Here is a 27848-nt window from a genome sequence, read left to right as displayed (position 1 = left end):
AAAAAGAGACAAAGGATTTCCAACAAAAAATCGAGGCGTCCATCAGAGAGTTGACCACATCGATCGAGAAATTAACTTCTCATGGGAAGTTGCCGTCACAAATAGAACCAAACTTAAGACAAAATGCAAATGCAGTGGCGTTACGAAATGGAAAGGTACTGGAGTCGACTCCTGACAGGAATCTTTCCCAAGAAATTGCCTAGGAAAAACCCGAGAAAGACGAACAGGTCCGGCCGAAGCCTCCATTGCCTAAAATTCAACCTCCATTTCTCGAACGATTCAACCAGTGTCGAAGAGGTAAAGAGGACAAGGAAATCCTCAGAAAATTTAGGAATTTCGAGATCAACATTCCGTTGGTGGACGCCATCAAGCAAATACTGCGTTATGCTAAATTTCTTAAAATGCTTTGCACCAACAAGCGAAAATTAATAGGTAATGAAAGGGTGAATGTTGGTAAGAATGTATCCGCAGTGTTACAGCAAAAAATGCTGGCAAAATGCAAGGATAGGGACATGTTTGCAATACCATGCAAAATAGGTCATTTGGGAATTAAGAAGGCTATGTGTGATCTAGGGGCTTCTATAAATGTAATGTCGTATTCTATTTATGAATCACTTAACGCGGGTTTTTTGACAAAAACAGGTGTTACCATTCAATTGGTGGACAGGCCTGTTGTACATCCAGAAGGAGTCCTCGAGGATGTTCTGGTAAAAGTTAACGAGCTTATTTTCCCTACAGATTTTTATGTGATCAAAATGGAGGAGGATAGCACTCCTAGATCCTTCGATCTCCTACTGGGTTGACCGTTCCTTAGTACAGCTAGTACTAAAATTGATGTTTGAAGTGGAACTCTCATGATGGAGTTTGATGGGGAGATTGTAAAGTTTAATGTCTACAACACCATTAGCCATCCAAGCAAAATCTTGAGCGTAAATCGTATCGACATAATTGATTCTTTAGTGGAAGAGAATTTTGAGTCAATTTATGCAGATAATTCTAAACTTGATGAATTTGAATTTGTTAATGAGTTATTTTCTCCAAATACTAAACCGTTACCTTCTGTTATACAGGCGCCAGAGTTGGAGTTGAAACCGCTTCCTGTGTATGTGAAATATGTATTTTTTTAAGGGTAATACCCTACCAGTCATAATCTCCAATAGACTCTCCACACATGAAGAGGAAAGTATGGTTCATATACTAAAAAGTCATAAGGAGGCGATTAGTTGGACCATTGCAGACTTAAAAGGGATAAGCCATTTGACGTGCACACACAGGATCTACTTGGAGGAAGACACGAAACCGAGGCGAAAGGCGCAAAGACAACTAAATCTGAATATGATGGAGGTAGTAAAAAAAGAAATAATCAAGCTTCTGGACACTGACGTAATTTACCCTATTTCTGACAGTAGGTGGGTAAGTCTGGTCAAGTCGTGCCCAACAAAACAGGCGTGACAGTAAAGAAAAATGATGAAGGTGACTTGGTACCTACCCGAGTACAAAATGGGTGGCGCGTCTGCATTGATTATAGGAAGTTGAACTCATACACTAGAACAGATCATTTCCCTCTTCCTTTTATAGATCAAATGCTTGAAAGGTTAGCCGGAAAAACTCACTTTTATTGTCTTGATGGATACTCATGTTTCTTTCAAATTCCAGTCGCACCGAAGGACCAAGAAAAGACCACTTTTACATGCTCATTCAGTACATTTGCATACATAAGGATGTCATTCGGTCTTTGCAATGCACCGGCCACCTTCCAAAGATGCATGATGAGTATATTTTCTGAATATGTGGAAAAAATTATCAAAGTTTTTATGAATGATTTTACTGTATATGGGAGTTGTTTTGATGAATGCCTTAAAAACCTAACGATAATTCTGAGTAGGTGCATAGAATTTAATATTGTCCTAAATTATGAAAAGTGTCATTTTATGGTAGACAAGGGTTTAATTCTGGGACATGTTGTTTCATCTAAAGGAATTGAGGTCGATAAGGCCAAAATTGATATTATAAATTATTTGCCATATCCCTCCACTGTGAGGGAAATTCATTCTTTCCATGGCCATGCAAGGTTTTACAGGCGCTTCATAAAAAACTTCTCGAAAGTAGCTAAACCACCGTGTGAGTTGTTGCAGAAGGATAAGAAATTTGAGTTTGACCCAAAATGTAAGAAGGCATTTGATACACTTAAGCAAAAGTTAGTCTCCGCTCCTATAATGCAACCACCAGATTGGAAATACCCATTCGAAATTATGTGCGATGCCAGCAAGTGCAGTGTAGGAGTCGTGTTGGGGAAAAAGATAGACAAAGAACCACATGTCATATTTTATGCCTTGAAAACCCTAGATGCTGCGCAGAGAAACTACACCACTACAGAAAAAGAACTCTTAGCCGTTGTATTTGCTTTAGATAAATTTTGACCTTATTTATTGGGATCTAAAGTAATTATTTTTTCTGATCATGCAATCCCCAGGTACTTGATCTCGAAGAAGGAAGCAAAATTGAGACTCATTAGGTGGATTTTACTGCTCTAAGAATTTGACATCGAGATTCGAGACAAAAGAGGATGCGAGAATTTAGTGGCTGACCACTTAAGCAGAATAAAAGTACTTTTTGACGACATCCCTATTAAGGAAGAATTCCCTGATGAGAGCCTATTCTCAACCGAGGCACGTCTCCCATGGTATGCAGATATAGTAAAATTTCTAGCCACAGGATCATTACCCACTGAGTTAGCACATTCTGTGAGGGACAAGCTTAGACGTGACGCTCGATATTACATTTGGGATGATCCATACTTGTGAAAACACTGTTCAGACCAAATAATACGAAGATGTGTTCCAGAAACTGAGGTAACTTCTATCCTTAATTTTTGTCATGCTGAAGCTTGCGGAGGTCACTTTGGCCCTAAGCGGACCGCTCATAAGGTGTTAGAATGTGGGCTACATTGGCCCACAATTTTCTGAGACGCATATAACTTCTGTAAGTCTTGCGATAGGTGCCAACATATAGGTAACATCACTAAATGAAATCAAATGCCCCTTTCCCCGATTCATGTATGCGAAATCTTTGATGTATGGGGCATCGATTTCATGGGCCCATTTATTTCTTCATTTAGCAATGTATATATAATTCTTGCAGTAGACTATGTTTCTAATTGGGTAGAAGCAAAGCCTACTCACAATGATAATGCCAAAAGTGCTATGGAGTTTTTAAAACAAACTATTTTTTCCAGGTTTGGCACACTTCGAGCCCTAATCAGTGATCGTGGCACCTACTTTTGCAAGTCATGGAGGCACTGTTGGCAAAATACGGAGTCCACCACCATATAGCTATGGCTTACCATCCCCAAACAAACGGTCAAGCCGAGGTCTCGAACAGGGAAATCAATACTATTTTGGAGAAAACAGTTCATCCTAACCGAAAGGATTGGAGCCTTCGGCTAAATGACACACTTTGGGCCTATCGGACTGCGTATAAGGGACTGATTGGTATGACCCTGTATCGACTTGTTTTTGGTAAAGCTTGCCACCTTCCGGTCGAATTGGAACATAAGGCTTATTTGGTCATTCGACAATGTAACATGGAGTTAGAACCCACAGGAAAGGTAAGAAAATTAGACATCCAAGAGTTAGAAGAAATTCGCAATGATGCCTACGAAAATGCTCACATTTATAAAGACAAGACAAAGTTGTTTCACGATAACAGAATAGCTCAGAAGTATTTTTCGGTAAGACAAAATGTTTTACTTTATAACTCCGTGTTAAAGTTATTCTCAGGTAAGCTTTGATCACGATGGCAAGGACCTTTTTTTGTTACTAAAGTGTTCACACATGGAGCGGTTGAAATAGAGAGTGAAGAATCTGGAAAGTGGTTCGTAGTCAGTGGTCAGCGATTGAAGCCGTTTTATGTGAATTTTTAAGCCCACACGATTGAGAAAATCCATTTGGAACCACCATAGAACCAATAACGGCGTCGAGCTAATGACGTTAAACAAACGCTTGTTGGGAGGCAACCCAATTTTTATTTTTATTATTTTTTATTTTTTCTTTACTTTATTTATTACTTTATTTTATTTTATTTTACTTATTTGGATATTAATAATTTTTTCTTCTTTTGCTTAGATAAAACAGAGCAAAAATGCGAAGAAAACCATTGAGCAACGCTTCGAGCGCATTGAGGCCCAACTTGAAACTTTTGGCCAACAACTGACTGAGCTCATTGCCATCATATACGATCGACAGAAACAACACGGAGAGTTTTTCTAAACTTTTCTACCTATTTATTTCTTTTCGTCCATATTGAGGACAATGTGCTTTCAGTTGGGGGAGGTACTCTTCGTTATTACTATCATTTTCTGCTGTGATTTTGATTATTTTTGCTGTTGTTGTGATTATTTTTGGCTGGTGTTGCTTCTTGAGGCTCCATTTTGTCCATATTTATTTTTTTAGAACTTCCTGCCTTTTTTCATGACCAAGATTTTTACCAAGAATTGCCTACTGTTTGACCTACAAGCATGATTCTTGTTTTCTGAGGAAATTACGAATTTTCCATAATTGATGCCATCTCCACTGTTTTATTCTTATTAGGCTAAAAATAATTGTGATTCATAGAGTTAACTTTATCTTGCTTTTCGTAAAATTGATCAAGTTTAATACAAAGTAGACACTTAATATGTTTGCATTCTAAAATATGTTGATGACTATTAAGGTAATTACTGAAACTTATTTTTTTTGACACTTGATTATTATTATTTCTCTAAAGTACTTATAAAAAAGTTATTATTAAAATGTCGTTTAATGTTTCCGTGGTTATGAGTGCAGCTTAAAAACGTGACTGACTGAGTAACCGGGGTAGGGTGCTTGGGTTGTCATCCTATTTCGCGTCAAAAGGTTGTGTGACGTGTTAGGTAAAACTCTGCTAATCGAAATTAATTTTTAAGAACATGTTGGGTTGAGTAACCGGGGTGGGTGCTTGGTTGTCATCTCTCTTCGCGTCAAAAGGTTCAGTATATTCCTAAAGCATAATAAAAAAAGAAAAAGAATATAATAATTTGGGGACTAAAGGAAGAAGCAAATAGGGTGTCCTGGTAGGTTTGGTAATTTACCTAATTTTCATTAAATAATTCAAGTCGATTCTAATTTTTATGTGTATTAATTGGAAAACTTTTTCTGTTTTACTTAAAGGAAGCTTATGGTTGTCTTTATTTTTCATATGCATTTTTGACTGATTTTTATAAAATTTTGGAGTGGTATTTCTTTTATGGCAGAATCTAACTTTCACAGTAGATAGGAACCATACTTGAGGGCAAGCATGGACTAAGTAGGGGGAAATTTGATAACACTTTAGAATAACATATTTTTATGTATTAATTATGTATTTATTCTGAGTATGATCCTGCTAATTTGAGTTATCTTTTATCTCATAGGGACTAAATTTGAGGCAAAAGTAAAATTAAGGGCCAAAAGCGTGAATTTAGAGATAAAATGAGCCAATGTGCGACATAAGGAAAAGTTGGTGCCAAAAGTGCAAGCATGGAGGACACAAGGGTTGAAATGCAAAAAGAATAGATTTTATTCTATTAAACTCTATTTTAATTATATTAGGATAATTAATATTGAGATAATTATTAAGGATTATTTTTAGGATTTTATTTTATTTATCTTTATTTATCTTCAATTAAATGTATTTATCTTTTAGGAATTTAAGTAGGATTAGACTATCTCCCCTAGCACTATAAATAAGGGGTGAAGTGACTCAAAAGAGATCTATCTTTTATTTTTTCTTGTAAACACTCTCTCCCTAAAAGTCTAGGCTTTTTTCTTCTCATATTTCTTTTCAATAAAATCTCCATTTTTATTTTATTTATTTTCTTTTCCACCACAACCATGAGCCACTAAACCCATCTAGCCGAAAGTTGTCAATATTCCCCAAAAAGGGTTCTTGAGGCTTAGAGTCTGTACTTAGCCTCATTGCTGAGTATTCATCGTTTCTCTACACTACGGGGCTGACGCTTCCATCCATGTCCCTTAAGAAGTAAGCTTTTCAACGTATACAAAGGCGGCCGCTTTGTAGGTTTTGGGAAGGTTGCACAGTCGGTTCGTTAGCTTACTGCGTTAGAGGTTGGCGAACCCAAGAGACAAAATTGCGTGGGATTCGCCATTGAGAAGCGTTGGTCTAGCATAAGACGATCCCACAGAAGCGATTATTGGTTAGAGTCAGGTTCCACTAAATCGTAAGTCTAAATACTTGGAGCTGGTGGTCGTAGGCGTCCTCTTCCACTATAACTGGCTTATTCGGTTTGGGAAGGATCATCTAACAGCCGAGGATTGAACCCAAGGCCGAACAAGACAACTGGAGGCTGGAATCTTCCATAAGAATTTCCTTTCTCTCAACTCTATTTTTAAATTCTCAAATTTTTGATTCAATATTCTTAATTCTATTTTTATATTTTATTTTTCGTTTTCAAATCCAAACCTTTAATTCTGCTATTTTTTATTTTTTCAGGAACGTAAGTTTTCTTGGGCAAGATTCTGCCTTGGATTTCACGGAGCAAGATATTGTGCAAATCCAATCACTGAGGATTTGACCCTACTTCCCATTTACTATTCTCTTTTATTATTTATTAGGGATAGGATATTTTTGGTGCTTTCAATGACTGCATCACTAGGGCAAGTGAGAGACTGTTGGATTTGGTGGCCTGAATATAGTATATTCATTTGTAAACTTGTAATTTTTTCAAATAGATTGGTTAATAAAAAAATTCATTGATTACATTATTATACGTTGTATAATTGTCCTCACATGGTTTATTCATGCAAGTTGTTTGAAAGCCTGAAAATGAAAATAAATCATTTTGTCACAGTAAACATGTTGAGTTTTGAAATATTAAACATATTTTCTCAAAATTTTACCAGGAGTAAAATTGTCAAAATTTTACTAGGGGTAGAATAAGGATGAGAAAAATATTTAATATAGAATATTAAAAGTTATTTTGGGAAATAGAAAAACCGAATTACAAAGTATTGGGTTAAAAGACCCAATAAGTAATCATAATTGGATTCGATGTGAGAGAGGCCTGAATCCCATCATAATACACATTAAGGGACACACACCATATTAGCCTCTTTCCCTCTCCTAGTTGGACTAGAAAATTGTTTTCCTATTTGAAATAAACCTTTACACTTCAAAAAGGGTTCTACCTTCTCTCCCTATAAATAGATGACATCGGTAGAACTGTTTACATAACTTTGGGAGATTGTTACTTTGCCAAAAAATTGAGAAATTTTATTCTCAACTATTACATTTATTTATCTAGAATAACAATTCTACCAGTTTCTATTAAAGAAAAAAGAATTTCTATTTTCACCAAAATCAAGAGAGAGAATTTTTTCTAGTTCTATGTTTCGATTTAATTGGTTGGAGCCCGCACTCAAAGCAGTTTGTGGTACGAGAATAGCAAAGATGATCATTTAATTGAAATCCATAAAAAATTAAGCATTCGCTTATCCAAAAACACAATTTTGTTTTGATTAAAGGTTTATTCCTATAAATATCACAAGCCGGGTCGATTTTTAAAATTTTAATTTTTCACTGTGCAAGAAAACCGTTTTCAAACCGAATACTTTACAACAGAGGCATCACAAGTATATTCTCTTTCCACATTTTCCCATATCACATATTATTTGGTATTGGGCTTGTGCAATCAAAAGGGTTTTTCAAGATCGACCTTGGCCATACTTGTACCAGCCCGGTTTTAGTGAAATTAGAACAGTGGTTTTGGGACCATAAATTTGACAAGTAAATATTTATTTTATTATTATTTTAATGCCCATGGTATGTTTTTAGGGTCGTATAATAATTTTGTTGAGAAATTTTGTTAAGAAATTTTGACGTTTGCATGCTTAATTAAGTGAAAAGGACTAAATCAGAATAGTGGTTTTGAGACAACAAATCTGATGAGTAAATATTTATTTTATTATTATTTTAATTTCCAAGGTATGTTTTTAGAGTCGTATAAAAATTCGTTAAAAAATTTTGACGTTTGCATGCTTAATTAAGTGAAAAGGACTAAATCGTAAAAGGGGCAAAAGTAGAGTTCTGGTAGCTAAATGTACAAATAGTGATGAAAATTTAACGTAAGAGGACTTAGATGGTAATTAGATCATTCAAATAGTTAGTAGACTTTTATGGACACAAATTAAGTGATTTTTAAGTTTAAAACAAATGTTAAAAAGGTAATTAAGTAAATAAATTTAAAATTTACTAAGTAAAAGTTTTCATCTTTTCATTATCTTCATGCTTCAACCGAAACCACCATTAGAGAATGAGCTTGGAGCATTCGATCACTTTTATCTCTTGCATAGTATGATTTTTGATCCTATATTTAATGATTTTTATGTTTTCAAGATCGTTGTAGCTTAATCTAGCTAGCCTAGGGATTGATTTGAAAAATTGTTAAAGGTTTAGGGTTTTTCTATGAACATTTTTGTATGTTTTTTTAATTTTAATGAAATATTACGAGTCCTTGTTGATGAATAAACAAGTTTTGTAAAGTGAATTTTGATGAAAATGTCATTTAAGGAGTTATTTGTAAAAATAGTAAAAGTACATGGTGAAACTGTGAAATGATGATTTGAATGAGTTGATATGGGTTCATAATAAATTCAGCTAGCAGGGGTTAGGGATGAAAATGTTTAAATTTCAGTTTTTGAGCTTAATGACTAAATTGTAAAAAGGTTAAAATGTTAGGGGTAAATTTGTAAATTTGTAATAATATTAAATGTGGATTGAATTGAAATAATAGAGTTATTAAAGGGCTTAATTTGTATATTTAGATCAAGATAGACCTCATACAGAGTTAGATCAGGGAAAAGCAAAAGCCACAGATTGTTTATCTCGTTTCTACAACTTTGTTATCGAGGTAAGTTCGTATGATTATATATCATTTTAATGCTACATATTGATCTAGATGTTAATATGTTAATTTTTATGGAACCGAAAGATATAAATCCAACGATGTCACAATGAGTATCAAGGCCCGTGTGAGACTTATGAATTCGTAGGATATAAATGACATGTCATTAGGGTTTTCATGCTTCGGGTGCTAGTCTTGAATGTCCTACTGATGGTTGAGGTCTTGCATTTTTTGTTGATACTCCACAGCTCATTGAAGCAACATTGTGTAGCTTACATTTCCACCCACAGCTCGTGTGAACGGGCCCATTCCATAGCTCATGTGAGCAATGATGTAAAGGAAAGTAAAGGTTACAGTTAAATGTTTAGCACACTTTGTGTGAGCTATCCCACTTATCTGATGATATTCTAAACGGTTCAACGAGCATGAAAAGGAAAGGAATGGTAAGTGTTTGAAAGGAGCTATGTCGTGTATTTTTGAAAAGGGTTGAAATGGTAAGTTTCATTGAAAGTATGATATATTAAGGAAAATGATGAATTCAAATGAATTATGTTCATGTGTAATGGCTTACCTATGTTAAATTCATGTGGATTATGTCTGAATATGCTAACATGTGTTGTTGTTGGTGCTTAGGCTTGTGCCAAGCTTATGGTTTGATTATATTATGCTTAATCTTAATGTTACGTATTGAAATGGTAAATTATGTTCATGTTTTACGAACTTACTAAGTATTATGTGCTTACGTAGTTTTCTTGCCTATGTTTTATAGATAATCGGAAGCTCGTCGGAGACTTATCACACTATCCAGTGAATAAATTGATATTTTTGATGTTTTGTTCAAGGTTATAATGGCATGTATATGGGTTATTATGGTTGGTACACTTTAGGTACTTATGGAATCTTGTTGATGTTTGTTAATATGGTTAAGTTGATGCATGTTTTTAATAGCCAATTTGTATATGATGAAGTAGTTGCAATGTGGTTAAGTATGGTATGTTTGAAATGGAAATGAGCTAGATGTGTTTGAATGAAATATGGCCAATTATGCATCAGTTTAAGTATGTTAGTTTGGTTGTGATTGAGGTGTTTATAAGGCATATTGGTTGAATGGAATTTGGTCATTTGACTTGGTCATTTTATACATGTTTTGGTATGTTTTAATGCTTTGGTCAAGGGTACAAATGGCTTGTAGGTACATGCTTGAAAGGGGTGAAAGAAATGGCTTGATTTTGGTCAATTTCTTGTCCACATGGCCTAAGACAGGGGCGTGTGTCTCAGCCGTGTGTGACACACGGCCATGCAACACGACCGTGTGTCCTCTGTAGGTTTTAAAGGTTTCAAGTTAAACAGTTACATGGCCTAGCACACGGCCTAGCAGACGAGCGTGTGGCTTGGCCATGTGCCCAACTGAGAGAGTTACACGGGCATGGACACAAGCTGGGACACGGCCATGTGTCCCTATTTCGATTGTTACACGGGCGTGTGTCTCTGCCGTATGAGTCACATGGCCGTGTGACCCCTGCAGTTCAATTTTTCTAAATTTTTTCTCAATGTTTCAAATGTTCCCAATTTAGTCCCGAATCATTTCTAAAGTGTTTCTAAGGCCTCGAGGACTCGTTTAAGGGATTATATGCATGTAAATGAATGGATTATGTTATGTTTATTTCTAATGTTTGGAAATGTATGTTTTTATGTCACTTTTTTACTGTAATGCTCCGTAACCCCATCCCGACGACGATATGGGTTAGGGGTGTTCAATACTCACACACACAACACTGGTTTGTTACACGGACGTCTAGACACAACACGCCAAACTTATTTACAGTAGAGAAACTTACCATACACTACTCACATAACATGGTGGTTTCATAACTCAAAGAAAGTAAGAAGGAACTCACCAACAACTTTAGAATGAAATCTACTCTATTGTTCCTTTGCCACGATCACTTGGACCTTCACTATCTTGTTGGGCTAAAGAATAAACAATTATAACAATAACATGATTTATCTACAAAAATTTAACATGAATGCTTGAATCGGTTGTATGCAACCCATAATGAAGAATTCTCCTTCCTTAAGAACATGTACTAAAAATCTATGCATACACCACTACAAAAACATAATCCCCTCGATAACAACCTACGGGTTTTCTAGAAATTACCAGTAACCGGTACTTAACAATGGCGTATCGATTAGCTACTGGAAACCTTCATCGTCTTCTCTAACGAGAATACCTTAAAAATTTCTCAAAGACTTAGAGAAGAATGTAGGGAAAATAAAAAGTTGAATATGGCAGCTATTAACATCGTTATAGAGCACAGACAATAGGAACAAAGCTTAATGGGAAGGTTAGAAAATCCCACTATTGCCCTTGACTCCCGAGAATAAACTTGCCTATCAATTTGGAATCTAGTAATCTACAGTATATTAGTTTAATTCCAATTCGGTCTCAACTAAACTCTAGCTATACTCACCGAGCAATCAATTTCACACCAGAACACGAAAGACAGCTCTATTGAACTGCGAGCTAAGAGTTTTTCCAAAATTTTATAAGGTTACCGGATTGTCTTCACATAAGATTTTACCAAATGGAGAATTCCACGCAATACGCCACCCATCATTTAATGAATAATTCACCAATCTATACCTTTTTCTACCTTTGGCTTAATCGACTATACACCAAATAGTATATCATATGATCTACTTCGAGCGGGTTGTTACATCCCACTTTGTGAACAAATGGTTGAAATGGTTTCTAAACAATCATGAAGGAAAGCTTAATGTCTCCACAACTTACCATCCACAAACAAATGGTCAAGTTGGGTTAGTAAATTAAGAGATAAAATGTATACTCGAGAAGGTAGTCCATTCGAACCAACGAGATTGATCAAAAAGACTGGATGATGCTTTGTAGGCCTATTGGACAACTTACAAAACAACCTTAGGGATGTCAACCTATCAATTAGTTTTTGGGAAAGCCTACCACTTGCCTTTGGAGTTAGAACATAGAGCTTACTGGGCTCTCAAGTAGCTTAATATGGATCTCAAGCTTGCTAGAGAGAAACGAATGCTTCAACTCAATGAATTAGACAAACTTTGGATGTTGTGCTATCAAAATGTCTTGCTATGTAAAGAGAGACTGAAAAGATGGCATGTCAAAAACATTTGAATCTGCAAGTTTGAAGTAGGTCAACAGGTTTTATTGTTCAATTCCAGATTAAACTTCTTTCCCGGTAAGTTAAAATCTCATTAGTCCGGTCCATTAACCATTTGTCAAGTCTTTCTATACGGGGTAGTTGAACTACATGGCGATAAGGGAGGTAAGTTTAAAGTCAATGGTCAACTCTTTAAACATTATTGGGGTGATACAACTAAGTGAAATAAAAACTCGCTCACTTTATTGGATCCCTAATTTTTCAATTTGATTTCGAATAACCAACTTAGACGCTATTTTCTTCACAAGTATATTCAAAGAAATTCTGTCTAAGAGGTTGGATTTTAAGCGGGACCACTTGTGACCCCTTCGATCTTTCTTGAAAATTGCTTTTTATATAATTTTTTTATCAAATATTTTCTGAGCATTTTAATAAAAAAATTAAATTTGTTGAATAAGAGGTCAAATTTGATCCAAATGTTAATTTTCTAATTTATTCAGTGGAGGTACTTAATTTTTTTTTGAATAAGTGGTTGTGTTTCTTGTAAATATTTTTTTAAACAACCAAAAATAATAATAGTTAACAAATAAATAAGATGATAATATATTATTTATATGATAATTGTTATCAAATTAATAATATTTATTTTATTATTCCTAAGAGTTTGAATTTAAACTCTTTCACCTCTTTTATCAAAACCCTAAATTCTCTCCACCAATACCTTAAACCTTATCCCTCCACCAATCAGCATCCCCATTATCTACCTTCTCCACCACCACATTACCTCCCTCCCATCTCCCAAGACCGACAGCCACAAGTAGTGCCACATCTCCTTTAAAACTTTACCACTAAAACCCTCTCTTTCAACCACCAGCCACTCACCTTTAATCCCTTCAAATCAACACCTTAAACCCCAAAATTACTTAAACTCCAATACACCTTAAGTGACAACCCTTAAGCCTTTAAATCACAATAGTCACACATAAACCATCATCCAAAAAAGTCATTACACTTTTTAAATTCAACAACCATGCAACCATCGACCACCCTACAACCTTAACCTGATGCCACCATCTTGTCGTATCATACAGTTGCATCTTTGTGCTCTTATTGATTAATAACAAAGGTGGTAAGAATTTTATTTTCCTAAAAGTTAGATTTAATTTGCTTATCTTTTTATACATGAATTGTTAATGCTAAATTATTTCTATCTAGATTTTTGAAAATTATTACTTGTTTTTGACATTTTATGTTAAGTCTTAGTTTGTCAACATGTCTCAGAAAAGAATAAAAAAACATGGGTTAGTTTGGGATTAGGCGATCCACTGTTCGACTTGAAGAATCACAAAACAAGTTCCATTCTGAAGAAGCTAAGGCGATATATGTATCTATTTTAAAGAAACAAAAAGTGCTTCTGGAAAAATGATTTAGTTTGGGAGAAAGTAATCATAATGACTTCATGGCAAACGTTCGAAAAATAGTTGAAGCATTAAATTGGGAAGTGTTTTGTGATGAAAGATGGATTACATTAAATTGGTTCAAGTTGGTTTGAGAATTTTATGATTTACTTGATTACGAAGACGATGGTTATTCTTCAATATTGATAAATGTTGAGAAAAAGATGTTGTAAGAAATTTTACGTGAACTTATAATTCTAGGGTCTAAATGGAATGTCTTGAGATGCATGAGTCATACTTTCCGCAAAGAAAATTTGACCCCTTTAGCGAATGTATGGTTTAATTTCATACATTTTAGTCTAATGCTATTTTGACATAGTACCATAATTTTTGTAGAATGGATGGTTTTGTTATACTCAATTATTGTAGCAAAGACTATAAACATGGGAAAAATCATTCTGAAAGAAATTCGACATTATGCTGTGAGACATTCTGGTCCAACTTATTTCGCTTCGATGAGAATGATACTATGATTGAAAGCTTGTAACCATCCAACTGTACAGATGGCAAGGTGTAATCATGGAATGATCACTGATTGGGACCTTGCGAGAGTAGCATGAGATGTTATCTTCCAAAAGCATCCTGAATTGGTCGATGAAGTTGAAAAAGGGGAGACTCCTACGGAACCAGTACAACCGGTTGAAATTTCTAACTTGGTAGAACCTACTAAACTAATTCCTGAACTAGAGAGAGTAGCTTTGGCATTCGCAGTCCCTTTATCTAGCTCCATTCATAAAGACCATCATTTCACAATTTCACCATAAAATTTTATCATTTTTACTAATAAGTCCCTAAATGACAATTTCCTTACAAATTAATTTACAAAACTTGTTTATTTATAAAAAATGACTCATAATATTTTGAAAAAAAATCAAAAATCATGCAAGAACATTCATGGAAAAACCCTATATTTTTTAACATTTTTGAAAGATGATCCTTGGGATAGCTAGGTTAAGCTACAACAATCCTGAAAATATAAAAATCATCAAAAAGGGGCTCAAAAACTACTTACATGCAAGTAAGGACTTGGTCGAACCTTCAAGCTTCTTCAATGGGTTTTCTCTTACCCTAATTTTAGTGGAGAGATGAACAACAAATATGATACCTTTTTTTTTCTTTATTTTTATTTTATGATAATTTTACTAATTACTAAATTAACCTTGGCTTTTAACATGAAAATTACTTAATCTTATGTCCATCTTTGTCCACTAAGATTATAAATGGTCTAATTACCATCTAAGTCCACTCACATTTAATTTTCATAGCCATTTAACCCTCTTAACAAATAGAACTCCATTTTTGCACCTTTTACGATTTAGTCCTTTTTACATAATTAACCATGCAAATGTCAAAATTTCTTAACGAAATTTTTTTACAACCTTACTAACATTCCATAGATATTAAAATAATAATAAAATAATAATTTAATCATCAAATTTATGGTCCCAAAACCACTATTCTGATTTTACTGAAAATAGACTGTTACATTGGGCTTGACTCAATTTTAGCTGGGTAAAATTAACATTCTTATGACCCAATTTTGCATGGTTTTTCCATCCAAGTAAGGTGGATGTGTTCATATCCATGCAACATTATGATAATCTCATCTTCCATTGACCCATTGCATAATAAAAATTAACATATTAATAATTAACATGAAAATAATATAATTAATGCACAAAAATCATGTAATAAATCATAATTTCGCATACTTTATAAATTCATGTCCAATATTAAAATTTAAACAAAATCCACTTAATTTATTAACAATTACTCAAGATTAATATAACTATTAAGTCAAAAGGTGGTAAAAATTCCTAGAGAAATCTTATATAATTTCGAGTTTACACACCCCCAAACTTAAACCATTACTTGTCTCGAGTAATGTTTAGGCACAGCAAACTTTTGCTAAGGAAAATTTTTCAATTTTTTATGCAACTTCAGTCTTTGTACATAATCATGCATCAATAATGTGAAACTCCAAACCCAACCGAGATGGACCGACCCGAATTCGAAGCGTTACATTAGCCACCTAAGTGACTCTCCGGCTAACGACCTCTCAAGACACACCCCGACCTTATAACACCTTAATCTTATCCATTTATTAGTTATTTATTAATGCGAAAGCAATTTGTGAACCAATTTTAAAATTTTTATAAGTAATTTCACCTAAGGGCATTTTTTTCATTTTACCACCTACATTTAAACTAACCTGAATTTAGATCTATACATTTACCAACCCTCTTTTAGTCAATTTATGTAACCTCTAAAAATTTCAACTTAGTTCGAGTTTATTTTCTATGTCTAATTCAAGTTTTATCATTAAGGACTAAATCATAATAATTTCAAATTATCAGTACTATACCTGAATATTAAATTCAGTGCAATTCTAACAAATTTTATTAATTACAAGTCTAATTCTAATATTTTATCAAGTTTCCTTATCATTTAAGGCTCTAATTAGACTCATCAAGTTACAGGACTAATTTGTAATTCCAACGTACTAGAGAACCAATTTAAAAAGACCAAAATTCAAACCCCCAACAGTCCACTGCAGTTTTTTTGTGCGAAAAATTTGATTTTAAACCCAATTTAGCCACAATTAAATATCATACATATTCATACACCTTCAATTGAATTTATTAACACCAATTAAGCCTCAATTAAATATAATTAAACATTGAATTTCATGCACATCACCCACCGATTAATTCAAACAAGTAGCGTACTTTAGTCACTAGTAAACCACTCCATGGAAGCTTCATTTAAACAATGGTTAGTGTAAACATAATGCTTCACACATCGTGTTATCAAGCAATAATACACCGTAAATTATTCAATAATCAAACTGAAACATGCATATATGATATTATAAAACCATCAAAAATTAAAAATGTCCAATGTCCAAGTCCAATTACAACCAAAATTAAATTGTCCGATGTTCAAGTCCAATTACAACCAAAATTAAATTAAGTCTCGAAAGTTCCACAATGCCTAATTAACATCTCTAAAACGTGTAAATAAATATCTATCAGGCCTTAATCTCTTAGAACTCTCTTACTCAGCTCCTCAATCTCGTCGGTTAACTGCATGAATGTGAGGGTGTAAGCTTAAAAAGCTCAGTGAATGTTAATAAAATGTCGAGTAAATTAGCACCCAAATCTTGTTTAAATTGAAACCAATCAAATACAAATTTTGGATCACAATATCAATCCATAATAGTTAAGTGTCATATGCTTAACCATGTTTCAAAAATCATAATTAATCATAGCATATAATCATCAATTTAGCATATAACATTTCATACATTTATATTGGCTTATACAATCATGGCTTAATCAAGTGATCATACATCGGATAAACGGATCTCCTTACTCCCAATCAGAATTAGAATCAGTCCCGCATTGAGTGGGCTGAGGCCATACGCTCCCTTATATTGCCTCAAATCAGTCTCATTAAGTGGAGACACAAGCTCAACACTCCCTTATCTACTCAAAACCAGTCCACCTAGAGCCTCATTTCTCACAAATAACATATTAATATCGTGAGCACTCACAAATCCTATGGCATGCAAACTATATCCAATGGATCCACCATGCTATAATGCCAATATAACCAATCAATCATAACATAATTTCAATCAATAATGTGCTCAATTTATAGTGCCAAAATGCATATGTGAATCATGTAACATAGCCATTTTAACATCAAATTAAATCTAGCATACTTGAAGAAAATTCAAACTTATATTTGTCATCATTGCAAAATACTCATCTTCTTCAACATCAACTAGGTTAAAAAAATCATTAATGGACTTAGAAGTTAGAGGTACCTTCTTCTCGCGAACAATAACTTTAGTAGCATCTGGCATAGTTAAGTTGGAATAGAACTCTTGAACTAACTCCTCTTTAGGTAATGATCATGCATCGCAAAAATAGTTTCAATTGAGGGCATCAATCGTCTTTCGTATTGGCCACAACACAACCATCTTATCGTTTCTCTCCAAGTTGAAACCTTTTTTCGGCATCATAGGATGATTTTTAAAGATGGAATCAAACATTTCTCTTGCTTTCTCATCTTAGATCACAATTAGATTTTCGGAACAGGTCTTAGCAGATCTAGTTCTTTTTACGAGACATGGTGATTTTTCCCAAAAAATAGGCAAAGTTTCGACAAAAGGAAGAGAAAAAAAATTGGAAATGGGTGGTAGCAAGTTTTTTGCGACGATGATAGGCTTGCCATAGCAATGGGATTGTGATTGTGATTGGTGTGCGATAGCGATAGGCGTGGAACTGTGATATGGTTGCTCCGGCAAAAGACTTGCGGTGGTAGTGAGGAAGATTTGTGAAAAAGGAAATTTGGGGAGATTCTTCAGGATACAAGGTTGACGGCTAAGAGGAAAAAGAATGAGTGGCTAGGGTTTAGGCTAATTGCTTGAAGGGTTGTGAGAGATATGGTGGTAGAGAGGGGTTTATATATTGTTGAATTAGGGCAAACTTCTGGAAAAATTTTAGCTACAAAAGGTGACTTGGGCGGCAAGTATAGTGGAAAAGATGTGGTGGCACAATTAGGGTTTTAGAGAACCCTATGAAACTGTAATGTGTGGTAAATTTCTCCTCTTCATTATTTCAAGCCTTGAGCCCAATCTATATTTACAAACTAGACTACTTAAGATAAAATAAAATGATTAGTACTGTGGCCAAATTGACCCCCTTATTAAACAAATAAAATAAAATAAACATGAAAAACAAAGATTAAAATGGAAATAAAATTTTCAAAGTTAATTAGACAATTTATTCTCAGAAGATTACATTAAATTAATTCCCAGGAAACGTTGGAGGGGTCACAACGGTCCCGCTTAAGTTCCAATCTCCTTAGACAAAATTAATTAAATGTACTAATTTAAGAAAAATATTTTATCATTATTCATTAAAATTAAGATCATAAAAATTAAGAGTTTATTAATTTGAATGAGGTTTCAATTCGGTCAACTTCACCATCCCAATAGTTCTTGATACATTGACCATTAACTTTAAACGTACCTCAATGGTTGTCATATAATTCTACAATTCCATATGGATAAACTTTGTAGATGTTATAAGGTCCTTTCCATCGAGATTTGAGCTTTCCTAAATATAACTTTAGCCTCGAATTAAAGAACAACACTTTCTGACATTCTCTAAATTCACGAGAATGTATACGATTGTCATGCCATCTTTTAGATTTTTCTTTACACATCTTGGAATTCTCGTATGAAAAAAACCTCAACTCTTCCAACTCATCAAGTTGTAGCATCCTTCTCTCACCGGCTTGCTTAAGATCCAAATTTAATTGTTTTAAGGCCAAGTGATCTTTATTTTCCAACTGAAGCGACAGATGACATGCCTTTCGAAAAACTAGCTGATAGGGAGTCATTCCTAATGGTGTCTTGAAAGAAGTTTGATAGGCCCATAGAGCATCATTGAGCCTTCGAGACCAATCTTGTTTGTTAGGGCACACTACCATTTCAAGAATAAATTTCATTTCATGATTCACCCTTTCAACTTGCCCATTGGACTATGGGTGATAGGTAGTAGAAATTTTATGTTTCACATCGTACTTGTCAAGAAACCACTTAAGCCATTTATTTACAGAATGAGATCCTTCATCACTAATTATAGCCTTAAGAGTTCCAAACCATGTAAATACATGCTTATGTAGGAATCGCATGACTACCTTAGCATCATTTGTAGGGTATGCCTCGGATTCAACCCAATTGGATACGTAATCCACAACTACCAAAATATATTTGTTCCCATATGAAGAAGGAAACAGACCTAGAAAATTAATGCCCAATACGTCAAATTGTTCAGCCTCTAAAATATTTCTCAAGGGCATCTCGTTCCTCTTTGATATGTTTTTGGTTTTTTTGCATCTATCACAATTTTTCAGATATCCATACACATCCTTAAACACTGTAGGCTAAGAGAATCCTGCTTGCAAAATATTTGCTGCAGTGAGGGAACCACCAAAGGGTCCCCACTTGGAGATGAATGGAGTGGTACAAAATCTCATCAATTTCACTTCCAGCTACGCTCTTCCTGATTATGTTATATGCATATTATTTAAACAAAAACGAATCCTCCCAGAAATAATATCAACTATCATGAAGGAATTTCTTCCTTAATTGGTAAGTGATTTCTCAAGGAATTATTCCACATGCTAAATAATTGGGAAAATCAGCAAACCGAAGTGTTTTATGAATTTCACTTACCTCGAAGATATGTTCATTAGGAAAATTCTCGTTAATTGGAACAAGTGAAGAAGTTACTTCATTTTGTTCCAACCTCGACAAATTATCAACTACTTGATTTTCAGCACCCTTTCTATCTTGAATCTGAAAGTCAAATTCTCGGAGTAAAAGTATCCAACGAATTAGTCTTGGTTTAACATATTTTTCGTGAGTAAATACTTAATAGCCGCATGATCGGTAAAAACTGTAACTTTGGTTCTTATAAGATATGAACGGAACTTTTCAAAAGATTAAAATTATAGCAAAGAGTTCTTTTTCAGTTACCGTATAATTGAGTTGGGCTCCTGTGAAAGTTCTGCTTGCATAGTAGATAGGATGGAACACTTTGTTTCTTCCTTGACCCATCACAGCTCCAACAGTGAAATCACTTGCATTACACATCAACTCAAATGGTGAGTTCCAATTCGGTGCGACAATTATTGGGGCTGAGATTAACCAACTTTTTAATTCCTCAAAAGCTTCTAAACATACTTTGTTAAAACCAAAAACAAAATCTTTTTTCTAAAAGCATACATAAAGGTTTAGAAATTTTAAAAAAATCTTTGATAAACCTACGATAAAAACCAACATGGCCTAAGGAACTTCTAACTCCTTTCACACTAGCTAGAGGTGGTAATCTTTCAATTACAGATACCTTTGCTTTATCCATTTCAATTCCATTTTTAGAAATTTTCTGTCCTAAGACAATTCCCTCCTTAACCATAAAATGTCATTTCTCTGAGTTAAAGACAAGATTCGTCTCCTTACATCTCTTTAGTACCTTAGCCAAATTACTCAAACAAACAGCATAAGTGTTACAAAAAATAGAAAAATCATCCATGAAAACCTCAACAAAATTTTCAACCATATCAGTGAAAATTGCCATCACACATCGTTGAAATGTGGCAGGTGCATTACATAAGGTAAAACGCATTCACCTAAAAGCAAATGTACTATATCGGTAGGTAAAAGTAGTTTTATGTTGGTCTTCTCGGGCTAAAACTATTTGGTTGTATCCCGAATATTCATCTAAAATGCAGTAAAATTTGTTACTGTCCAGTCGGTCTAAAATTTGATCCATAAAAGGTAATGAAAAATTATCCTTACGAGTGGCTTTATTCAATTTTTTGTAGTCAATGCAGATTCTCCATCCTGTGGTAATTCTCATCGGGATTAACTTGTTACATTCTTTTTAGAAAATCATGATCCCACCTTTCTTTGGAACACGTTGTACCAAACTTACCCAAGAACTATCTGATATGTGGTAGATAATTCCTGCATCTAATCATTTGATCACTTCCTTCATACTACATTTTTCATGATAGGGTTAAATCTGCTTTCCCTATCGATTTTACCTCATTCACCTTCCTCCAAAATAATCTTATGCATACAGAAGGAAGGGCTTATACCTCGTATGTTAGCTATGGTCCAACCAATTGCCTTTTTAAATTTCTTTAAAACAAAAATAAGTTGCTCATCTTGGTGTTCTGTCAATTCTACTGAAACAATCATAGGCAAAGTAGAAGAATTACCTAAATAAACATATTTTAAATAGGACGAAAGTACCTTTAGTTCAAGCTTAGGCAGTTCCTCGGTTGACAACTTAGGTTGTGTAAATTTCAAAATTGCCAACTCTAACGATTTGAACTGTAGTGGTTGAACATAACTCCTCGAATTGGCTTTCATTAAAGCCATGTTTTCATTACCGTTTTCATCTGTTAATGGTTTAGACCATAAAGTGTTCTCCAACGGGTATTCTTCAAAATTACTCTCCCATTCCATAGAAACTAAGGTTTATAATTCCTCCATTACTGAACGTTCTTTCGTCAAATCAGGAAATTTTATAGCCTTTAGAACGCTAAACGTTACCGGCTCATCATGAGCTCTCATTAATAGTTCTCCTTTTTGCACATCTATCAACATTCTTCTCGTGGCTAGGAAAGGTCTCCCAAGGATGATCAGAACTTCCTTATCTACTTCAAAGTCTAACACAATAAAGTTAGTACGAAAAATAAAATTATCCACTCTTACCAAAACATCATCAATCTTCCCTCAGGATATGCTAATGAACGATCTGCTAGTTGAAGTGTCATAGTAGTGGGTCTTATTTCACTTATTCCCAACTATTTTAAATAGAATTGGGCATCAAGTTGATGCTTGCTCCAAGGTTGCACAAATCTTTACCACAGTAAGATTCTCTGATGCTACAGGGTATTGTAAAGCTTCCTAGGTCTTTCAATTTCAGAGGTTGCTTGATTTGAAGAACACACTGCACTCCTTCATTAAAGCAATAGTCTGATACTCACTAAGCCTTTTCTTCTTGGACAAAATATCCTTCATAAAATTCACATAATTAGGCATTTACTCCAAAGCTTCTACCGACTGGATATTGATGTGAAGTTGCTTTAGGACATCAAAGAACTTCTTGAATCGCACCTCTTATTTCTACTTATGCTGCTAGAGTCTTTGAGGATATGGAACTTTAGGTTGAAATGGACAACTTTTCTTAGGAGTCAAATATGCAAAAAAAAAAGGTGTTAGCTTTTCAGAATTCATTAGTTTAGGGTTTACCTCATTAGATTTTTCAACATCTGATTTTTTTAATGTAGGAACTTCAACTGTTGGCTGACTTTCCTCCATTTCAATAGGCTTATTTTCAACCACAACCTCCCTAGGTTCTAAAATCTTACCACTTCATAATGCAACAACCTTGCAATGTTCCTTACCTAAACTCCTTAGATTTTATGTATGGATCAGCAAGGCTCCTTGCGATCTACTACGAATCTCAGTAGCTAACTGACCCATCTGAATATCATGATTTTTAAGTGTTGCTGCTTGAATTTGGACCAAATCGTCATTTTTTGCCATGTATGCCTTCAACATGTCTTCCAAACTATTTGATGACTCAACTTTAGGTGGTTTTGGAGCTTGTCGACTAAACCCTTCGGATTGATTGGGTCTATGTTGCATATGATTTTTTGGTCCATTTCCTTGGTTACTTTAGGAAATATTTGGATGATTTCACCATGATGGATTGTAGAAGTTGGACTCTGGTCCTTGTCCACTTCTATTTTGATACTAATTCCTTATAGAACAAATAGACTCGGGGTTTGAAGGGCAATTCTTGAAAGAATGATCATCCCCACAATATACACAAGAAACAACATCATACTAACTTGGTGATTGAACTACAAAATTATTCAAACCATTAGTGGTAAATTATTTTAATATTAAGGAAATAGAAGATAATTGAGTAGAGAGTGAATCAACGCATCTACTTCATGCACTCTAGCTACTCGTTTTTTGGAAACTGCTCAATTTGACTGCTATTGGTAATTGTTACTAGCAATCCTTTCGATGATCTCGTAAGCCTTGTTATAAGAATTAGACAAAATCGCACCATTCATAGAAGCATCTACCATTAATCTTTTATGTACATTGAGACCATTATAAAATGTCTCCAACTGTATACCATAAGGAATCCCATGATGAGGACACTTACAAAGCAATTCCTTGAATCTTTTCATACCTCGTATAAGGACTCATCATCCAATTGTTGGGAAGTGGTTATCTCATTTTGCAACTTTACGTTCTTGCTCGATGGAAAATACTTTACCAAAAACCTTTCTGCTAATTCTTGCAATGTAGATATTGAACTTGGTGGCAATGAATTCAGCCATGCTCGTGCTCGATCTCACAACGAGTACGAAAATAACTTCAACCTTAATACATCTTTAGTTACACTAGTTATCTTAAACGAATCACTCACCTCCATGAATAATCAAAGGTGAAGATGCGGAGCTTCCGTGGGCATACCACTAAACTGTCCCACCATTTGGAATATTTGAAACATCACTAGTTTCAATTCAAATTTAGGTGCCTCAATATCTGGCCTCCTGATTCCCGAATTTAATTTATTGAAGAGTGGCGTAGCGTATTGTCTTATGGCACAATCCCTACCATCAACAATAAGGATTGGATTGTGCACATGATTGACTCCATTACTTTGTCCATCATTTTGATTTCCAAGGTCCATCCTTTCTTGACTTTGAGCAAATCTCCCACATCATCTCTGTCTAAATGTTCGCTCAATTTTAGGGTCTATAGGTAATAGATCGATGATTCGATCTATTCTCATAAACACCTGATAAATAAATCACAAATAAAAAATAAAGAATAAATTAGTAAAGCTAGAAATTAAATAAAAAACAAACTGCAAAAATAATTTCACAAAGAATGATTAAGGCAATCATCCCTGACAACGACACCAAAAACTTGCAACGGTATTCTGTGCAAGTGTATACAGTCGTTTAAGATGATTAAATTAAATAAAATTATCTAGATGCAAGATGATTCCTATACAATTAAATCTAAATGCAAATTATCTAAATGTATGAATGAATTTTAGCAACAAAAACACAATTTCAACAATCAATAACATGTATAGGCTAAGATAATCATATTAATCAATTCAATTCATTTTCATCATGCTTAAAGTGTTTAGAAAACATTCCATGGCAACTCGATCTTTCATAAGTTTAGAAACCAAATTAAGTTCTCTAGGATCTTTTACATAGGAAAATATGCATTTTACTGATCATACTAAACTAAGGGTTTCTTATTATTTATGTGAGGTAATAAGGACAATTAAGTTTGAAAGAGTTTAATAACATAAACCTAAAAACTATACAATACAATAGAGCCAACTAAAGATATTATGAACCTCTAATTTAGTCGGGTTTAATATCTAAATTGAGCATTGCACTTTTCAATTATGTGTCTAGTAGCCGTCGTCTGGTTAGGACCGCTTAGCTAATCTGAATGGATCCAATCATGTATGAATGAAATACATCTTGATTTTAATTAAAAACATGATCGACTGAGGCATATACTCATTAAACATGAATCAAAAAAATATTATTTAATTAATATAATCATCCTAGCTAAATAGAATTAGGATATCATTTTTTATTGCAAGATTAATACACACTTAGCAAACATGTTTAAATTAAACATAAAAGAGGAAATAGTAAACTCTAATTCAATTCAGCAGTCTTTCGAATCATTCTCACTGAGGTGTTTCTCCCATCCGTCTGTTGGTCCTTTGGTAAAGGTTTCTTAAGGTGGCTAGCTAGGAGATGGTCTTGACAAGGCTTTTGTTTGCTAAAGAATAGAAAGGGAGATGGAGTGGCTAGGCATGGAATTAGATAAGGGAAATGAGAGAATGCTTGATGAATGAATTGATTAAGGGGTGTGAAAGATGAGGGATGCTTTGAAAGTTGAAAGGTGTGTGGTATTTATAGATGAAGGTAAGGCCAAAGTTTACTAAAAATAGAGTTTGAAAATCCTTCATTTTCTCGCATGCTTGGCCAACCACAATTTGTGGAGAAAGATGTGGTTTCTCTCCACGCAACATTTATATTAACCTCATCTTTCATGGTCCCACTGCATAGTGAAAATTAACATATTAATATTTAACACGAAAGTAATGTAATTTATGCATAAAAATCATGTAATTAAGCACAATTTCACATACTTCATAAATTCATCTCCATTTTTAACATTTAGTGAAATCTACTTAATTTATTAGAAATTACTCAAGATTAATATAATTATTAAGTAAAAGGTGGTAAAAATATATAGAAAATCCTATATGATTTTGAGTTTACAAATCCCTATTGTCAAAAACACAAATTTTCGTAAAAGTGAGCCTTTGTGGCTATCTTTGAAAGGATGCCTTTGTGGCTATCTCTATGAAAAACAAAGTCTATGTGACTATATCTGTTAAAGGACATCTTTGTGGCTATGTCTAAAAGGATTCCTTTATGGTAAATCTCTAATAAGGAATACCTCTGAAGAAATCTATAAGAAGATGCCTTTGTGGTAAAACTAAAGAAGTGCCTTTGTGGCAATTTCCATAAGGAAGCCATTGTGATTGATTCTGTTAAAAGGAAGCCTTTGCGGCAGTCTATGTCAAAGTACGCCTTTGTGGTGAGACACTAAAAGGAAAACCTATGTGGCTATCTTTGGAAAGGAACGCCTTCGTGGCTTAATCTAAAGAACGATTCTCGTGATGACCATTTGAAGACAACGCTTATGGGCGGACTCTGAATGAATGGCGAACATGGTATTTTGAGAGTACAGATTAACTCTAGAAAAATAACTAGTGTGGAAGGTTATGGCAAAGTCCGTACAATCGATAGGGTCAAAGTTATGAACGAGAAACAAATAATGAAATCCTTGAATAAGGGCTTAGGTGAAAAAGGGTTCTCTCACTAAGTTCTATCAAACTTACCCCTATGTGTTTTATGTCTCAAGTAAATGAGGTGCCAGGAGGTACAACACCAAGGTTGTGCCAAAGGAGTAGTGAAGTGGGAATTCATGCATACGGAACGGGGGTTGCATGGGCATGTTAGACTCTGATAGAAACAGTTCAAACAAGTTTCTAAAATTTTATGTCTTAAGCATGTATAAGCTTGTAATAGTAATGTAACACCCAAGATCTGAATCTGGTTAATCGGGTCGGGTTGAGGGTGATACAAGGTTTGGTATCACAGTCTAGGTTTAGGCAGTCCTCAGACTATGAAAGATGAAAGAGCCTTGAATGCATAATGAGCCAAGCCTAGCTTAGTTCCTAAGGTATGCTAGACTCTTCTTACCATGAAATTTGATGTTGTCTGTAATAGTTGATGATAAAAAGGCTAAATATGGAATAAAGATGCAAAGGAAAGGTAAAAAGATCATTCCATTTATAAAATACGATGTAAAAAAAGGGAAGATAATATAAGAAAAGGTACAAGGTAAGGCAAGGAAATCTTAGCTTCCACTTTCAGCAGGCTGGCCTGTAGCTCGGTAAGAACTTCGGGTGTTTGGGAGTGATCATCAAGATTATGCTTCACACCTACTATGTCCCCTTTAACACATTCAGCAATGTAGGGGTGGAAGAGACAGTTGACTATCTTCACTCCTCTTGAAAGGCTTTGCACTCTTTACCCTCAGGATTGTAAAGGCCAAAGTTGAGAGAATCTATAGAGATTCCCTATAGACACTCGAAGTCATCTCTTCTTAAGTTAATGGGACCTACAACCACTTGGGTGTGTAGGATTATGTTAGCGGGGGAGCGTGTTTGAGTGTGATAGAAATATTTCGAACAAGCCTCTAAATTTTGTATGTCTTAAGAATGTATAAGTCTATAATTGTAATGTAACAACCATGATCTAGATCCAATGAATCAGGTTGGGTTGGTGGCATTAAAGAGTCTAACCAACTAATTGTTAAACACTATAGTACAGAAAACCATAAAGTCAAGGGTAATTATATTAATTTACGAGCTAGGTACAAAGGACTAAATTATAAAGCATGCAAAGTTACGAAATGAACATATAAATAATAAACGATAGCTATCATTAGCCCCAAAATAAAGCCATTTCTTCTTGAGCTCTGCTTAGATCATTAGTTGTCCTCAGTTGTTGTTTCTCCATCAAACGAAACTGTTGTTTCAACTTCTCAAGAGCACCGAGCACTTACTGCTCGAAATCATTGTGAGATGTGGATGGATTGGCATGGGTACAAGTAGACGGAGAAGAGGTTGATGTAGAGCTAGGATGCAGTGGAGTTTATTCCCTTAAAAATCTCATGGCAATTTGTTTGGTGATGGCTCATTTGTTAGGGATTTTGTCCTCATTTTATTAGATAGGGACATTGACCCTACAATGAGGCTTCAAAGAAACACGGTCGATGGTCTAGCAGTCATTTCGAGAAACTGTCCATTGGGTCCCTTCAACGTATAAATCATCAAGAAATTGATTTAGTCCTTCTGCTGTTATTGTCTTGACAATTTGAGAATGTTCATTAAGGCCTTCAAGTAAACCATATTGTGTGTTGATAGAGTGTTCATCAAATAACACCAAAGCACTACGTACATAGATGAAGGCATTATCTAGAGAGGTTAAAAGGGCAGAAAATTCCTTTACAACATTCGTGAGAACATCGTCAGAATAAAGGAAAAAGGGTTGCCATCCATGTTTTTCTACCATGAAAGAAAAAGC

At 34.5% G+C, this 27848-nt stretch overlaps 1 protein-coding gene and 1 non-coding gene across 2 annotated transcripts; both read left to right on the top strand.

The window, feature by feature from the left end:
* Positions 1–3289: 3289 nt before the first annotated feature.
* Positions 3290–4268, top strand: LOC107941643 (uncharacterized). Its single transcript, XM_016875221.1, has 2 exons — positions 3290–3730; positions 4125–4268. The coding sequence occupies exons 1-2, from the start codon at positions 3290–3292 to the stop codon at positions 4266–4268; spliced, it is 585 nt and encodes a 194-aa protein (XP_016730710.1).
* Positions 4269–23280: 19012 nt separating this feature from the next.
* On the top strand, positions 23281–23385 carry LOC121224807 (small nucleolar RNA R71). Its single transcript, XR_005922551.1, has one exon. It is a non-coding gene; the product is annotated as a small nucleolar RNA R71 (small nucleolar RNA).
* Positions 23386–27848: the final 4463 nt, after the last annotated feature.

The sequence above is a fragment of the Gossypium hirsutum genome, chromosome D12 (genome assembly GCF_007990345.1).
Source record: "Gossypium hirsutum isolate 1008001.06 chromosome D12, Gossypium_hirsutum_v2.1, whole genome shotgun sequence".
Lineage (NCBI taxonomy): Eukaryota > Viridiplantae > Streptophyta > Magnoliopsida > Malvales > Malvaceae > Gossypium > Gossypium hirsutum.
This window is presented reverse-complemented; position numbering and strand designations above follow the sequence as displayed.

Coding starts and splice junctions, on each gene's coding strand:
- LOC107941643 (XM_016875221.1), top strand. CDS start 3,290: ATGGAGGCACTGTTGGCAAAATACGGAGTCCACCACCATATAGCTATG. Junction 3,731..4,124: donor TAGCTCAGAAGTATTTTTCG/GTAAGACAAAAT, acceptor TCTTTTGCTTAG/ATAAAACAGAGCAAAAATGC.